The 17813-nt window shown below is 41.9% G+C and overlaps 1 protein-coding gene across 1 annotated transcript in view; it reads left to right on the forward strand.

Annotated features, from left to right (window-relative positions):
• LOC117031779 (zinc finger protein 2 homolog) overlaps positions 1-10976 on the forward strand; it is a 29371-nt gene extending 18395 nt beyond the window's left edge. Inside the window, 3 exon segments of the mRNA XM_033122477.1 lie at positions 2714-4435; positions 4438-4482; positions 4485-10976. Coding sequence (XP_032978368.1) covers positions 2714-4435; positions 4438-4482; positions 4485-4630 — 1913 coding nt within the window. The 3' untranslated portion in view covers positions 4631-10976.
• Positions 10977-17813: the final 6837 nt, after the last annotated feature.

A 17813-nucleotide genomic window follows, 5' to 3' on the forward strand; every position in this document is an offset into this window, starting at 1 on the left:
TTTAATAGAACTAGAAATTACAGACAGTATGAGAACAAAATACCCCATATTTAAATTAAAAATACATATAACTTTTGGAAAATCTATTTGATCAAGGGGTTATCAAAATTTATAAAAGTATGAAATGTATTTGTGAACCTGTGTGTGGAGGTCTCTGGTAACTCAGTAGAGCTGTTATATTAGAGTTTATTATAACAAAGGTTACAGATAAAATCAGGAAAGGGACGTCACACAGGACAGAATCAAAGAGAGACTGAATGCAAACTTATACTCTTCTCCCGATGGAGTTGTATGAAAAGTCCTAATTCTGCCAGCAGCGATGTATGACAGCACACATGAAGTATTGTCACGCAGAGAAATTTACCCAAGCTTTTTTGTCCAAGGTTCTTACTGTGGGTCGGGCATGTGGGGCTGGACCACCTGCATGATTGACCTCATTTACTCAGCATGTAGCCCGTCCAGGGAGCCCCAAGGCCCCAACCATAAATCCCAGTGTTAGCCTGAACTATTCATTGTGGCCCAAGCCCCCAGGTATGTAAAGACACTATTATCAGACAGGCTGTTCCATGGGCTTACAAGTCGTCACCCACTACTTTGTCAGAGTGCATTCATTTCTTTGGAATGTGCAGCCTGTGAAAACACCAAACGTGCTGAGATTACCCTTTACTGCGCACAATTTTGGGGTATGAGTATAGCATCTCTTACTGGAAGGTTTGAAGAACAAGGAATTTTGAGGATACTTAGGCAAAACAGAAGTAATTAATTAAAAAAATACATAAATGGATTAAATAGAAAAGTGTAATAGTATAAATTAACTAAAAGCCAAAATGCGGTTCTTGGAATGAAAAGAATAAATACAATTCATATAGTAATTATCCTATGATGCTAATAGTGAGAATGTATTATGTAAGAAGTTACAATGGAAATGTGCTTAGAAATGCAGCTGCACAAAATATAGAAATGTTTGAAAATCTTTAAGCAACATGAAATTGAATTAAATGGATGATATATCATGTTCGTGGATTGGGATACCACTCTAAAATTCTGAATTCTTACCCATGTTGTATAAACATCCTTGAAGAATGGGATGGTGTAGGATCTTTTCTAACAGGTACTAAAGATATATTGTAAATCTGTTGTAACTAGCACAGAATGCTACTGTCCTGGGGATAATTACAGAGCTTTGAAACAGAGTAGAGAGTCCAGAAACAAATGCATGCTCTAATGACAACTGATTCATGAACCGGATGACAGTGTAGAAAGCTGCATAAGGCATTTATATGAAAAGTGTCATTGTGCCCCAGGTTTATACCCTACCATAAAACTCAATTTGCTGTGGGCTCATACCGAAGGGATTTATGTGCATTTGTTTTGGTTTCCATGTTCTAAAAGCTGGGAAGGAACAGAGTAATGTGTGGGAGACACTTGCTATGTACATTCCTCACAAATGTGTTGTTTCTATGAAGAATTCATATCTTGTGATCACTTTGTAACTCTGTCCTTCCACGGTGCCGTATTTATAGCGGCTCTCTTCTTCTCCAGCAGTCAGTCCATCTATGCCCTTGTTTTATTTTTTTCCTAAGCACTCATCAGGTCTTCTTACTTCTCAAATAATATTTCAGAATCTCCACTTTTGTGTCCCATTTGAAAACTTCACAGGCCTATACTCCCTCCCATACATTGTCTGCTTCCTGTGATGGCAGTAATCATGATTCCCGAGCTCACTCCCTCCCTGGATTTGATCCTACTTTGTCTGTGCTTCCCTGAACGCTTATTCACATCTCATTTGCCTGGTATAACCTTGTATCCTTAGTACCTCAATATCAATAAGGAATAGGAATAGGCATACAATGGATATTTCAGTGAATAAATTTTGTTTCCTAGTCTCTTTCTCCTCCTAATTTGTCTCTGAGCTCTGTCCTCTCTATCTGCTCTTCTTCTGTACAGTAACTCCCTCCATGCTTGTGTCATCCATCCCCGTAATTCAGGCCTTTATATCTCATCCTGATGACCTCGTTTAGGGCAGCTGTACCTCAGTGTTATGGTGTCTTTATTTCAAATATAACCAACTGAAGATGAAAATTTTCTCTCACAACGCAGACATCCTTGTTTTCCACTTGCATAGTATTTTGTTGAATTTGAAACATGTCCTAAGGTTCTCACAACTGGTAGATACCAGGTATGTTGAAAAGTGTATGGAAAGCAGAGTGAAATTTGGGAAAGTGATAAAACTGGTTTTTACAAAATGAGTGAGCATATTAAAAACGTGATACTTAGGATTGCTGGTCAAAAAACGTTTCTTTTTGAATAACAGTAGTGAAATCTAAGGTACGAAAGCCAGAATGGAGCAGTGAATCCCACTGAGGTGGAAAGATACCTTTTCCTTCCATCACTTTTACACTTCTTCTTGGGCATTTGTGTTCCTAAGAATGACACCCAGGAGAATCAGAGCTTGGGTTTTAGGATTATTTCTTTAAATACGAGGAAATTTGTTACATTATAAACTTATTTTGGTTTTGATATGTAGAATGAGAAAGGGAAACGTCCAGATGGAACATGTGGACTAATGAGTATCCTATCTTTCTAATCTGCATTTGGTAGTTTAAGAACCTGGATTTTGTGAAATATATAGTGGGGCATATATGTATATGACTTTCTACATTAAGAATGTTACATTTCATAAAGTATTTTTCTTTTACTTTTTCATTTTTAGAAGACTGCCAACTTGATCTTTTTGAAAAGAGCCAGGAAAACCAAGACAAGTGTTTATGTCAAGTTTCATTCACCACGAACAGACCATTGATTGCAGAGCAAGAGAAAATTTCAGGAAAACCATGTCATCTGGGCACAGACGTTGTTCCTTCAAGAAAAATGATCTCTATATGTGACAGTGTAGGGCCTACATATTTGGATCTCTACCCGTTAGCTCCTCATAATGAGTCAGAAAAGAAGATTGATGACTGTAATGCATCTCATTCCTATACTAGAAATGAGAGAAGAGATACTGGAGACAAATCTTCTGATTACTATCAGAATGTGCAAACTTTCAGTTATGTGCCGGAATTTTCTTCGGGGCAGTCTTTTGAATGTAATGAACGTGGTTGTGCTTTGCATGATAAACCTGTCTTCATTACGCGGAATAGTGCTTACGCAAAAGAGAGACCTCATTATAAATTTGGAAGAAAGCTATGTAATGAATCAGCCCTTGTTTCTCCCAGCATTCACACAGAGAAGAGTCCCTGTGAATTTCATGAAGCTAAATGTAATACTATTGGGAACAGATTCAGGAAGGTTGCTCAACTTCAGAGAACTGATACGAGAGAGAAAACTTTTGGTCCAAAACCACAATTCAGTGAATATCAGAGAACTCACACTGGAGTGCAACCACTTGAGTGTGGGAAAAACTTCAACTACAATTCAGCCACTAAGGTACAAAACATGACTCACACGGTAGAGCTACCTTGTGATAATAATACACGTAAGGAAACTTTCACTTCTCAGTCACCCATTGATACACAGCAGAGACCTCAAGCGAGTGAAAAACAGTTTGAGTGTAATGAATGTCAAAAATCCTTTTCTAAGAGGTCAGTCCTTATTTTACATCGAAGAAGTCACACAGGTGAAAAAATTTATGCATGTAATGACTGTGGGACAGCTTTCTCCCGGAAATATACCCTAGTTGTACATCAGCGAACTCACACAGGGGAGAAACCGTATAAATGTAATGAGTGTGGAAAAGCTTTCACCTGCATGTCGTCCCTCAGAGAACATCAGAGAACTCACACAGGGGAAAAACCCTATCGATGTAACGTATGTGGGAAAACTTTGAAGCACAAAACAGGTCTTGTAGTACATCAGAGAATTCACACAGGGGTGAAACCCTATCAATGTAATGAATGTGGGAAGTCTTTCTTCAGGAAATCTAATCTGAATGTACATTGGAGAACTCACACTGGGGAGAAGCCCTATGAATGTGTTGAATGTGGAAAAGCTTTTGCATACAAAGAACAGGTTACACAACATCAGAGAACTCACACAGGAGAGAAACCCTATGAATGCAATGAATGTGAGAAAGCTTTCGTCTCCTTATCAGGTCTCAGAGAACATCAGAGAATTCACACAGGAGAGAAACGCTATCGGTGTAATGAATGTGGTAAACTTTTCAGCAAGAAATCAGCTCTTGGAATACATCAGAGAACTCACACGGGGGAGAAACCCTATCAATGTAATGAATGTGGGAAAACTTTCACCCAAAAGTCAGCTCTTCGAATACATCAGAGAAGTCACACAGGGGAGAAACCCTATCAATGTAATGAATGTGGGAAAGCTTTGACGTATATGACAGCCCTCAGAGGACATCAGGTAACTCACACAGGGGAGAAACACTATCAGTGTAATGGATGTGGTAAAACTTTCAGCCAGAAGATGAGTCTTGACAACATAATAGAACTCACTCAGGGGAGAAACCGTATCAATGTAATGAATGGAGGAAAGCTTTGATTTCATGTCCAGCCTCAGAGCACATCCGAGAACTCACACTGGGGAGAAACCCTTTCAATGTAATGAGTGTGGTAAAGCTTTCAGCCTGATGTCACATCTTGGAAAACATCAGAGAACTTACAGAAGGTGAAAACCTCATCAATGTAATGAATGTGGGAAAATCCGCCAGAAGTCATGCCTTAGAAATCATGAGGGAAATCACACAGGGGAGAAAACCTATCAATGTAATGAATCTGGAACAACTTTCAGGCGGAGGTCAAAACTTGGGAAACATCAGAGTACTCACAAGAGAGAAACCCTGTGAATCTTGAAGAGCTTCATGTTCATGTCATATCTCAAAGGGCATGATATAATTTATGCAGGCAAAAAACTCTATGAATTTTGGTAAAATTTTTCTTTGGAAATCAGCCATCATAGTACATCAGAGACCTCATGAAGGGAAGAAACGCTACGAATGTAACTAATGCAGAAAAGCTGTTGTTTGCATGAATACACTTTCATCTTGCATATTCTTTGCTGTTCCTTTCCCTTCATTGATGATGGGAGAGTAGCACATGGAGGGAGTCAAGGTTCAAGAATTATTGTGTGGAACTGTTACCTTCTCTGAAAGTATGACTTTTGCAAGGCAGAAAAATCTTGTTCTCTGCTGAGCTGTTATAGGTTTGGAAATGCTTGTTACTTTCGTGTCTTAGACATCCCGCAGCTGTCACAAATAGTGACTGTGTAAAGTGACAAGTTGGTATGTATCAGAAGAGTCACGTGGAGAAATCCCCTGACGGTATCCTGAATGATCAGTACCTATTAACTGTAGCTCTTCTCTATTGTGAATCATGTAAATGACATGATTTATTTGATGTTTTCTTATGATTACATTTAGATTGTGTACATTTTGTAGGAATACAAAAGAAGTATTGAGATTTTCTCGGTACATCATACCAGGGCACACATACTTTTACTTGGTCCCAAAATGGTGAAATGAAATTGGATTAATAGGTTAATGTGGTCTCTTCGATATTTCTTCACAAAAAAAGTCTTAAGTGTCGTGAGATACATTCAGACGATACCTATGTCTTTGTATTCCTCAAGCTTTCACAAATTTTAGCATTTATTTCTGATCGTCACCCAAATCAATTTTTACCGTAGTTGTAAAACCATGCTACTTCCCCAGTATTCCTCCCAGTATGTCCTCATCATGGTGTGAAACAGTTTTCCTTTTTCCAGAATTCTATGTTTATGTTTGTGTAGACTCAAATTCTTGCTTCATGCAGTGCGCTATAAACTTGAACAAGTGTTGTTAGTTTTATTTTGCTTTGATGGTCAAATCATCTGAGGTGAAGCCAGGTTATGTTCATTCAGATTGCCTCCTGTGTCCAATATTAATGTTTCTGATATCTTTTTGCTTTTACCAAACCATCCTTTTACTTGTTCTGATCATGAGAATGTTTAATCTGATTTTATAATAGTTTGCATTATAAAGCAAGTTCTTCATATATTTGGGAAAACTGTTAAGTCTTTTCTAAAACATTTAGAATATTATACCTCCTTAAATGTATATTTAAAAATTCTGTTTGGAATAGGATTTCATTTCATCTCAGGTATCCACAAGGTAGAACCAACTTAACCAACTGACTGAGATTCATTCCTGGGAAACCCTGAGGCACATTCCTAGTGGTATGGGACTCAGGTCTTTCTCTCTTTCCCTCTTTGCTGGCACATGTCCAGAGGATACTCTCCAAGACCACTTCCTCCACAAGAGAATGTTATCTGAGCCCTAAACATGAATGGTCCTGTCTCCTCCCTGCCTTATGCATCTGCACAGGAGACAATGAGGCCCTGAGCTTTAAAGTCTTTTTATTATGACCTTGATGCCTTGGAGGGCCTCTTTATTTATAGGGTATTGATTGATTCTGGGGAGAGGTGTTGAGGAGTGTTTGAGTTTTGGCGGTGGGTTGTCTTTGGATCCTATTGAGAGCAGTTGGAGATACTGCTCAGAAGGCGATGCTTGGGGAGGCAGCTAGAGAGACCCCTGGTTGGTAACAGTGTCTTCGAGGGAAAGCCGAATGGACACCTGCGTTGTGACAGGGCCGTGCCTGGCAGGGCATTCTAACGTAGTGCCACTGGGGTCTGTGTCCCAACACCGTGGGTTCTTGTGAAATAGGAGACTGGGACGGGGCACCATTGCTGCTTAGGAAAAAACACAAGCAAAGCACAAGGAGCCCTGTAGCTATCAAACACGAGGACAGGTAAGAACTAACCCTTGTACACTGACTGGATGTATTGGGAAGTCCTTGTGAATTCCATTTGGGAGTCCGTGAAAGCCGCTAGAAGACTGAGCAATTTTCATAAGTGAAAAAGACCTAAATCAGTTTATGACTTATAAAGGGAATGAGATTCCATCCTGTCCCCTGGCTCAGAAATTCTGAAGCTTGCTGTTTTGACACACGTGTCTATATTTTATATAAATTAAAGGGAAGAGAGGAGTGGTGAGAAAATTGCCCAATTCAACATTTCTGCTTTCACCTCTCCTTGTGCGTCTCCCAATAAAAAACAGACACATGCAGGGCCTTAGAGTTTTTGTTGATTAATGATTGGGATAATTCTTTGAATTTTTTACAAAATCTATTTGTCGACTATTAACCTAAAAGTAAAAGACGAAAGTGAGAGTCAAGAAGCACTTATTTGAGATCCAAAAGAATAGCTATTTGTGAAGCACTGATTTAGTCAGAAACATAGAAGAGTGTTGATTAGCAGGCAAGGCAAGGGGTATTGATGAGAAAGGGAAGGGGAACAATTACATGAATCCAAGGAAGGAATTTATGTGTAGAAAAGCTAAAATAGTGATGCTCATTCTGAAGAAATTTAAAATTTTCAGCCCATAATGCTTCTAATTCTGAAGATTATTTAAAAATTTCCACCGTAGTCTGCTTTCTTGTTATGCTGAAATGATGCTTTAGGCCCAGTGCAAAGGTTCTTTTGCCTACTTTTAACATTTCAAATGTCTGGGGAATAAGATGTGCAAGGTACTTCCTTTGGGATGGCAGCTCCAAGTCCATTTTAAAGTGGCTTTGTTTCTGTTACTTTTTGTATTTCTGCCCTTTGATTGAGGTCTTGCCTTGAAAGCCTCACTGATCAATCATCACAAAGCAACACTGATCACTTATTAAAAGCATTGTTGGTCTCTTTTCGCCAGAAAGACCTCTTCCCCTGTGTTATCTGTCCCACATAGAAGGGAACCTGGTTTTATTTTTCCTTAGGGGCCTTAGACCATACTTGAGCAATTGCCCCAGAACACAGGAAGTCTTTTCCATTTTGTTTCTTTAAGGGCAAGCATCTTCTGAAGTTTCTTGAGGTTTTTCCTATGAAGTCTCAGCAGCCTTAGTGATGACCTGAAAACGTTGAGTGACCATCTTCAGAGTGGTGTCTTTATAGCATTGACCTATGCAAAATAAAGTTTTACAGCAGCAAATATTCATGTAACAAGCAAAATAAGTCCAATTTCAAGAATAGACCTGAACCAGGAGGCAATACCTGAGGACAGTCAGGTGAAGACATTAAAGAACCAGGAGGTGTCAGCGGGCGCTGTATTTAATCTCTTGGGCTTGCGCCTATATTTTATCTATTTCTACTGTATTTCACCAGAGGTGTTTCATCCAAGTAAAACAGCAGTTATTATTAACACTGGAGCAACCCCTACCCTGTTTAGCATATGGTGAAGAGCAATTCTATTGTGTAATATAAGTCATGCAAGGGACTTTATAGATTTTTTTCCTTTTGGCCAGTAGTTTGTTGTAGCTCCAGCAATTTCCCAGAGGTTTTTGAGAAGTTCCTAATCATGTTTTTTGTATTGCAATACGTGGGAATGGAAAAAGTATTCTTCCAAATCTCATACCGTTGCTGTGCTTTGACTGTGTGTGCATCCAGTTCCACGTTTTGACCTGCAAAGTCACTTTAATGATAATGCCCCTGTTCAGTTTTATTTATAGGCAGAAATTAACGGGGAAAGAAAACCTTAACATTATAGTGAGTGCTTTGCCTCTCATTATTTGTGAGAATGGAAGGAAGTAAATAAAGTAAGGAAAGAAGGAAAAATCGTGTTGATTATGCAGGACTGGTCCGGGTCTTGGGTTGAATCCAGAGGCCAACCGAGTCCAGGACTAGTGCTGCCTGCGCCGTGCAGCCAATAGACTGACGCAGGAGTTGGGTCATAGAATAAGTGTTTTTTGTCATAGCACCGGTGGTCTGAGAAGGCAAAGGATTAACACCTCTGCCTTAACCTTTTCACTCCGGCTTAGGGTATTCTAAAGGAATATCTGGGTGGTCTGCCAGACGCTACGTGAAGGTTCCGGGGAGTCTACGAGGAGCCTTCCCTCTGGCATGTCATTGTCTGGTGGTGTCAAACCCAGGAACACTGATGGGAGTAGCCTGGAAAGAATGGTAGACCAGAGTGTGTGATCAATAAGCCTATGGGTATTTATCATAAGTTTCAGGGTAATTTTCTAAAACAGGGAACTGGGTAGGAGAGGGGACATTTGGAGCTCAAGCCGTAGTGAGATGATATATTGTTAAGCTATAGGTTAAGAAAAGGTGAGGCTGGTGTCACGGACAGGGCTGTACTATTCGGGGGGTGGGCAGGGGAAGCAACCAGGCCCTGCTTGAATTGCCCCTGTCTTTTATTTCTATAAAATTAGTATGGTTGCAAGCGTAGGGGACATTGACTGTTCTTGGCTGCTTCCTGTTGTGAGTGGGCATCATCCCTGCCTATGGGCCCTAGAATTTCTTGTTAATTTATCATAGTGGGGAGAGTGCTGTTTATGGCATATCCAGCGGTCAGAGAGCCTATTGCACCTAGCTATTAGAACAATTTTATAAAGATACTAGATTCTTATTTTCCCTGGAGGAGCCCGGGGCAGAGGAGAGCCAAAAGGCTTTTAATGGGTGTCCCAGGGGGCGCACAAGTAGAGAGGCAATACCGAGCAACTCCAGTAGTTCTGTTTGAACAGGAGCTTAAGGTCTTCAGTTGGTTTACAGGAACAGGAGTGACAGTCTTCCTTCTGGGTGAGTCCTGTGGAGATTTAAATGAAGTGGACACAACCACTAACTCTCTGAAGCCCAATAACAGTTGGGGTGCTCGGGAGAGTGCAAAGGGTCCCTCCTATTTAGGAACTAACTGTTCTGTTAGAGACCCCTCCCACTCTAGGCTTCTGATAGTACTCGTTGCCCTGGCTTTCTGGGGTGAAGACTATATGTAGAGGAGTGGGCTTTAGGTAGGTGCCATTCTGCCAAACTTCCGAAGTGCCGGCGGAACCTCTCCCTAGTTAACAACATAGGAAATAACAGAATTGAGGTCAGAATCCAAAGCAATGGGCAGCAATTAGAGCCAGGGCTTAGAAATCTTTTGAGAAAACTTCCAGAGTTCTTTTTAAGTCTGATTTGCTCGTTTTACATTTTGTCCACGGTATAGGCCAGTGGTAAGGAACAAGCTTGAGTATGAGCCCAAATTTCGTGGCTTTGTTTATCTATACAAATAGTCAGGTTTCAGAAGAAACAGGTCCAGAGTGAGTGGTCAAGATAATAAATGGCTCCCATATCACTCAGGAAATTCACAGGCTTACCTGCCACATCAAGGGTCACCTGCAGTTCTCTCCTGTCATGAGAACAGCCTCTTTCTCCTGAGGGGCTCTATGATCCTCAGACCTGTCTCAGTCATAGGTGTTTGTATGGAAGGAGTTGGTCCCTGTTCCCTTCAGAACGGGACAACCCCTCCTCTAGTGTCTTTTTAGTTTGCATAGGGGCCATGGCTGTTTTGGAGGACTGGGACATTCCTTACTCTAGTGATCTGGGGCTCCACATCCAACGCAGGCTCCTTTCCCTGGTATTCCTCTTCTGGGGCTACCAGTGTGTCCCTGGCCTTTGCTTCTCTACTAACAGCAGCCCAAAATCTGGCCTTCGTGTGGTCTCATCTCCAGCCTCACTGTTCCTTTCTTTCCTCGTTTTTCATGTCTCAGTTTTTGGAAACATTGAAACATATTCCCTGGCCTTCTTTTAGGATCTTAGCCTCTTTATCAGGGATGTAACAGTGGGGTAGAACCACCGTAATACACTAACAGGTTAGGGAAAACAATAGCCTAACTTCTGTGTGCGGGTGTATACTCTTAATGCCGAGAAGGGCACCTGAACTCACACGATGGACATACTGAATTCTGAAATAATATTATATATAATTAAATGTAAATAAATATTATTGACATTAATACTTAAAATAAATGATAATATAAATTATAATTAAGTATTTGTAAATACCCAAGCAGGCATCTTTGAACCAGAGGTAAATGCCTATGAAAACAGATGAACTCAAGACTTATTGTCGAATGACCAGTTGGAGTACAGACACAATGGACCGATTACATGTGCACTTGATAATGAATCGACGTGGTTGTGTCTAGTGTGAATCTTATAATTCATTATGTCTTGTGCTGTAACGGACATGCTTAATGCACTTGTGTGAAATAAACGTTTTCTGAATTTTGGTCTCTTCAATTTTTCATTGCTTTTGTGTGGACCATCGTTTTTTTTAAATTTATTGGGATGACAATTGTTAGTAAATTACATAGATTCAGGTGTACAATTCTGTATTACATCATCTATAAATCCCATTGTGTGTTCACCACCCAGAGTCAGTTCTTCTTCCATCACCATATATTGGATCCCCCTTTACCCTCATCTCCCACCCCGCACCCCCCTTACCCTCTGGTAAGTTTTTTGTTTCTCATTTGTTTGTCTTGTTCTCTTGTTATTTTTGGTTTATATACCACATATCAGTGAAATCATATGGTTCTCTGCTTTTTCTGTCTGACTTATTTCGCTTAGCGTTATACTCTCAAGATCCATCCACGTTGCCACAAATGGTCCTATTTCATCTTTTTCTTACCGCCGAATAGTATTCCATTGTGTATATATACCACAACTTCTTTATCCAGTCATCTATCAAAGGACATTTTGGTTGTTTCCATGTCTTGGCCACCGTAAACAAAGTTGCAATGAACATTGGAGCACACGTGTCTTTATGTATAAATGTTTTCAGATCTTTTGTGTAGATACCCAGGAGAAGGATTGCTGGGTCCTATAGTAATTCTATTCATAATTTTTTGAGGAACCTCCACACTGCCTTCCATAACGGCTGCACCAGTCTGCATTCCCACCAACAGTGTATGAGGGTTCCTTTTTCTCACAGCCTCTCCAACCCTTGTTACTATTTGTCTTGTTGATGATAGCCATTCTGACTGGGGTGAGGTGATATCTCATTGAGGTTTTTATTTGCATTTCTGTGATGTTTAGTGATGTTGAGCATTTTTTCATATGTCTATTTGCCATTTGTATGTCCTCTTTGGAGAAATGTCTCTTCAGGTCCTCTACCCATTTTTCAATTGGGTTGTTTGTTTTTCTGTTGTTGAGTTTCATGAGTTCCTTGTATATTTTGGATATTAGCCCCTTATCGTAGGCACTGTTTGCAAAAATCTTCTCCCATTCAGTTGGTTCCCTCTTTATTTTGTTGATGGTTTCTTTTGCTGTGCAGAAGCTTTTAAGTTTCATATAGTCCCGTTCGTTTATTTAGCTTTTACTTCCATTGTCTTTGGAGTCAAATTCATAAAATGCTCTTTGAATCCAAGATCCATAAGTTTAGTACCTATGTTTTCTTCTATGCAGTTTATTGTTTAAGGTCTTATGCTTAAGTCTTTGATCCATTTTGAATTATTTTGGTACGTGGTGACAGATAGCAGTCCAGTTTCATTCTTTTGCACGTGGCTATCCATTTCTCCCATCACCATTTATTAGAGAGCCTGTCTTTTCTCCCTTATATGTTTTGCTTCTTTGTCAGAATTATCTGTCCATATATATGTGGTTTTATTTCTGGGTTCTCAATTCTATTCCATTGGTCTATGTGTCTGTTTTTCTGCCAGTACCATGCTGTTTTGATTATTGTAGCCCTGTAGTACAAGCTCAAGTCAGAGAGTGTGATACCTCCAGTATTGTTCTTTTTTCTTAGGATTGCTTTGGCTTATTCGGGGTCTTTTGTGGTTCTACACAAATCTGGTGATTGTGATACCCTTTCCTTTTGTTCAACCATCTTTTTACTTGTTCTGATCTTGAGCCTGTTTAATATGCCATTGTAATAGTTTGCACTGTAGAGCAAATCTTTTATTCATATTTTGCAGAATGTTGTGTTTGCCAAAATATTTAGAACATTACACCGCCTTAAATAATGTTTAAAACTTCTGGTTGGGATAGCATTTCATTTCATCTCAGTCACATATCCATAAGGTAGATGTAACTTAACCAGTGGGCTGAGATTCATTCCTGGGAGACCCAGAGGCAGAGTCCTAGTGATGTGGGACCCAGGCCTTTCCCTTTTTCCTTCTTTGCTGGCACATGTCCAGAGGACGCTCCCCACACCACTTCCTCCACTAGAGAATGTTATCTGAGCCTTAAACATGAATGGTCATCTCTCCTCCCTGCCAAATGGATCTGTACAGGAGATAATGAGGCCCTGAGCCTTATAATCTTTTATTATGGGCTTGATTCCTTGGAAGCCCTCTTCATTTTAGGGTATTGATTCATTGTGAGAGGTTTGGAGGAATCTGTTTGAGTCTTGAACAGAGGGTACCCTTTGGATCCTGTTGAGAGCTGTTTGAGATTTTACCCAGAGGGGGTTGCCCCAGGAGGCAGCTAGAGAGACCCCTGGTTGGCCACAGTGTCCTTGAGGAAAAGCCGCTTGGACACTTGCATTTTGTTGCAGGGCTGTGCCAGGCATGGGATTCTAACGTAGTGACACAGGTGTGTTTCCCAACACCGTGGGTTGATGAGAAATGGGAAACTGGGACGTGGGCACCATTGCTTCTGAGGACAGAACGCAAGCAAAGCACAAGGAGGTATTTAATCATAAAGCATAAGGAGAAGCAAGAACTAAGCCTTGAACCCTAACTGGAAGTGTTGGGGAGTCCATGTGAATTCTATTTCTGGGTCTGGGTAAGACCCTAGGATACAGGGTCTTTGAGCAGTTTTCATCAGTGAAATGAGGTAAATGAGTTAATGAGTTAAAAAGGGGGTGGAATCCCATCCTGTCCTTTGACTGAGGAATTTGGAAGATTGCTGCCTTGACACACGCATGTTGCTATATATTATGTAACTTAAATGGAAGAGAAGAGCTGTGAGAAAGTTGCCGCAGTTGATTCCATCGTTGCTCCTCCTCCATCTCCTTGTACCTCTCCCAATAAAAACAGACACATCCATGGCCCTAGAGTTTATTGATGCATTATTTGGAGTAATTCTTTGAATTTTTTACACAATCATTTATGAACTATTAATTTAAAAGTAAAACACCAAAGTGACAGTCAACAAACATTTGAGATCCAAACGAATAGCTATTTGTGAAGCACTGATTTAGGCAGAAACAGAATAGATTTTCCATTTCGGGGCAAAGCAAGGGGTATTGATGAGAAAGGGAAAAAATACAATTAAATGAGTAGAAAGAAGGAATTTATGTGTCGACAAGCGCTGTCCATCCTGAAGATGTTTGTGTGTACGTTATGTAAGCACCTTGGCTGTGTGCCTCTTTATCTCTGGGGTATAAAGGGTTCTGGCCATTTTAGGGGACGGGTGGGGGGGGAAGGGAGAGCGGACCCTGCAGAGACCATGGGTTGTATTGAATGGGGCTGCCGAGAAATGGATCTATGGGGCCCGTGCCCAAAGGCAACTGCCACGCTAGGCTGCTATGAGTTAATGAGGCTGGGGTACAGGTTGTAACCTGAGAATGTCCAGCTGCGTGCAGCAGTGAGAAACCCCTGGCTGTGTCCCAGGAAGCTTGTAAATAAAGTATGTCCACTTTGCCTCCGGCTCCATGCATCTTCTTCCAGCTCCCCAAGCCACAGACACATTACCCCGGGACACCGTCCACTCGTACATCGACATGACACCTAGCCAACAGGGACTCCCTGGCCCATATCCCCTTTGCAAAAAGGAAGGACACTGGAAGGACTGTCCCCTCTCCCCTTGAGGAAGGAGGCTGTCTCAGCTCCTAAAAGGCCAATATGGTGGCGGCTCCAATCAGATGCCAATGTCAGTCATTGTTGACTTTGAGCCAGACGACTGTCACCTTGACTAACAGGCCCCAGGATTCATCCTGGCTTTGCTGTTCAACATCACAGAGGCTGAGGCCAGGATAACGCTTGACAAGGCAGATGTTATCTTTCATCTTAATATGGGAGCCACATTCTCTGCCCTAATTCATGACCTCGGCCCAAACTTACCTTCAGCCTCCTCCTAACAGGAATTGATGCAATCCCACCACCTGCAGACAGATCCTACATTACCTTGTTGCTTTGTGTCCCTCACTTTCACACATAGCTTTCTAATTAGGCCCCACTGCCCCATACCCGTTTTCAGGACGAGATATTATGCAGAAGCTACAGGCTTCCCTCCAAATCTCTCCTAACCCTACTCTAATAGCTGCTCTGCAGCCTATTTTCCTTCTCAAGCATTTAACCCCAACCTCTCTACGATCCCTCCCTGGATCAGAAAATAGGTCACCACCATTGTCTGGGATCAGGAAACTCCTGTCAGAGCATCTCATCTAACTCCTACCTATTTCCCCTGTAAGCCCAATGCACCATTAACAGGGAGGTTCTTCTCAGGACTCAGCCTACCATCAACACTTTCCTCAGGCATGGGCTTTTAATTCCCTTCAATTCACCTCGCAATATGCTCATGTTACTGGTCAAAAGCCATTGGCCAATACAGGTTAGTTCAAGACCTAAGGATAATCCATGAGACAGTAACTGCAATACATCCTTTATTCCCTAACCATTATACCTACTAGAACTAATCCCTCCAGGTTCTGAATGGTTCACTGTTCTGCATTAGAGGATGGCTTCTTTTGTATACCACGAGATCCACAGTCTCGGTTTTTATTGACTTCACCTGCACGGACCCACACTCAGGTCCACAGCCAATATACTTGGACTGTCCTACCACAAGGCTTTCAAGACAGTCCACCCTTTTGGCACGGATCTAAGTGGAGATTTTTGGGACATTTCCCTCCCTGGGGCTACTATCCTGTAAGATGTTGATAACCTAATTTGTAGGCCCAGAGAAGGAAAGTTCATATCAGCCTACAATAAATTTTCTAACACAACGGGATACCGTGTATCAGCCCCAAAGGCTCAGATTTCTCAGCAGCAAGTAACTTACTCAGGATTTATTCTTTCACCTGGACAACGACAGACTACCAATGAGAAGTAGGAACTCATCACCCCCTAGAGCCCCCAACCACCAAGAGGCAGCTACGAACTTTCTGAGGCATGGCTGGCTACTGCCGCATCTGAATTCCGCAGCTTGGGTCTTAGCAAAGCCTCTGTATGAGGTCCTTAAGGACCTGGAGCAAGAGCCCTCAGAAGAATGCAGTGCTCAAGTGCACATTCTGTGCCCTTCAGAGGCTCTAACTGAAGCCCCTGCCTTAGCTCTCCCAGATCTGCCCCAGCCCTTCTCACTCTGTATCTCTGAGAGGAGGGCACGCTCAGATTCCAGGCCTGCTGCTTGTCTCTGCAAGTCCTTAGACCCAGGTGCAAAGGGCTGACCCTTCTGCCTCAGAGTCCTTGCGGTTTAGCCTCACTATTAAAGCAGGCTCAGAAGCTCACCCTTAATCACCACTCACTGTGTTTACCCCACACCAGGCCTTAGATGTCCTCAACTCCAAGGCATCACACTGGCTGTCAAACAACAGGCCCAACACCGTGTTTAGACTCCCCAGACTTACCATACCTTAACCCTCTACCTTGTGCCAGATCCCTCCTCCCCGACCCAACACAAGAGCTTTGAAGTTCTGAACATTTCCCATCTGCTCGGGAGGATTTAGAAGATGCTACCTTTCGGACCCTGATGAAATGTGTCCCACAGATGGGAGTAGCTCTTTATCCGAAGAACAGAGAAGAGCAGGATATGCTATTGTCTCTCCCACTACTGTAATAGAGATGGGAGCTCAGAATGATGAATTATATAGCATTAACCAGAGCCGTACTCCTAGGTAAAGACCTACGAGTCACCATTTATACTGACTCAAAGTATGCCCATCATGTCCTACATGCTCATGCTGCCTTCTGGCAAGAAAGGGGCTTTCTAACCTCCCAGAATAGCTCCATAAAGCACAAAGAAGAGATTTTACACTTACTTGAGGCTGTCCAGGCCCCTACTAAAGTTGCTGTCATCCACTCTCAGGGCCACCAATCAGGGAAAGATGGGATATCTTTGGACAAAAATCTTAACTAACCCTATGGCTAAGTCAGCTGCTCTTAGTAGAGAGGGTTATGATGTCAGAACAGGGGAGCGGGACTCTCTTCTAGACCTCCCTTAACTTCATTCCTTAGAGTTTCCCTCACAGGGTCTGTCCCTTTTTACCCATAAACCTACTTCCCACCCTATCTATATTTCTAAGGAAAGACAAAGGCAACAATGGAGATTTTGAGAAACACTTATTTAGAACAAAGCAGCTCCTGTGATGTAGGAATCGGGAGGGCTCCAGGAACAGGAATGGTCCCTGGGAGAGAACAGCCCTGTTCTTACTCTCCTCACCAGAGCTTCAGAGCTGAGGCAAAAGAACACAGGAAGCAGCAGGGCCTAAATTTGCTCCGTCAGAAGTTCTTGATCCCTCTGCCCGGATTTGGAGATATTGCCACATACTGTAGCCACCACACTGGTGTGACAGTGGAGGATTTGAGTCACTTTTGATAGAGGGTGAGGTGGGGTGGCCAGGAGTATGGTGCCCAGGGAAGGCCACTTTGTGAGAGAGCTTGTGAGGGTGAGGTCTGGGGTTAAGAGGTAACCAGACACCGGGTGGAAATTCTGTCCCCATTATTGCTCCATGGCCCCCTGGCTCTTCACTCTTTACAACGTGCTGCTCTCATCTGTGCCTGGTGACATTATCGACTTATGCTGACCTCATGGAATCCCAAAACGATGACTCCTGAAGGCTTTCCATGGTGATGTCCTTTTGACGAAAACTTTAAAAAATTGGACCACAGAGGTTCAGTGACTTGGCAAGGGACACGCAGTTTGTGACAGAGCCAGAAGGAAAACAACTGCAGTTTACTATCTCCCAGGTATGTCTCCAAAAACATCTTATAAAAAAGGACCTTTTGAGAAAATGTAACCCAATTAAAGCTAAAATGAAACATTCCTTGCCTTCAAGCCCATCATATTCCTTTTATTGGGCCGTACTGTGGTTTTGCTCTTTGGAGATGTATTGTAAGCAGTGTTCATAAGAA

The sequence above is a fragment of the Rhinolophus ferrumequinum genome, chromosome 12, assembly GCF_004115265.2.
Source record: "Rhinolophus ferrumequinum isolate MPI-CBG mRhiFer1 chromosome 12, mRhiFer1_v1.p, whole genome shotgun sequence".
Lineage (NCBI taxonomy): Eukaryota > Metazoa > Chordata > Mammalia > Chiroptera > Rhinolophidae > Rhinolophus > Rhinolophus ferrumequinum.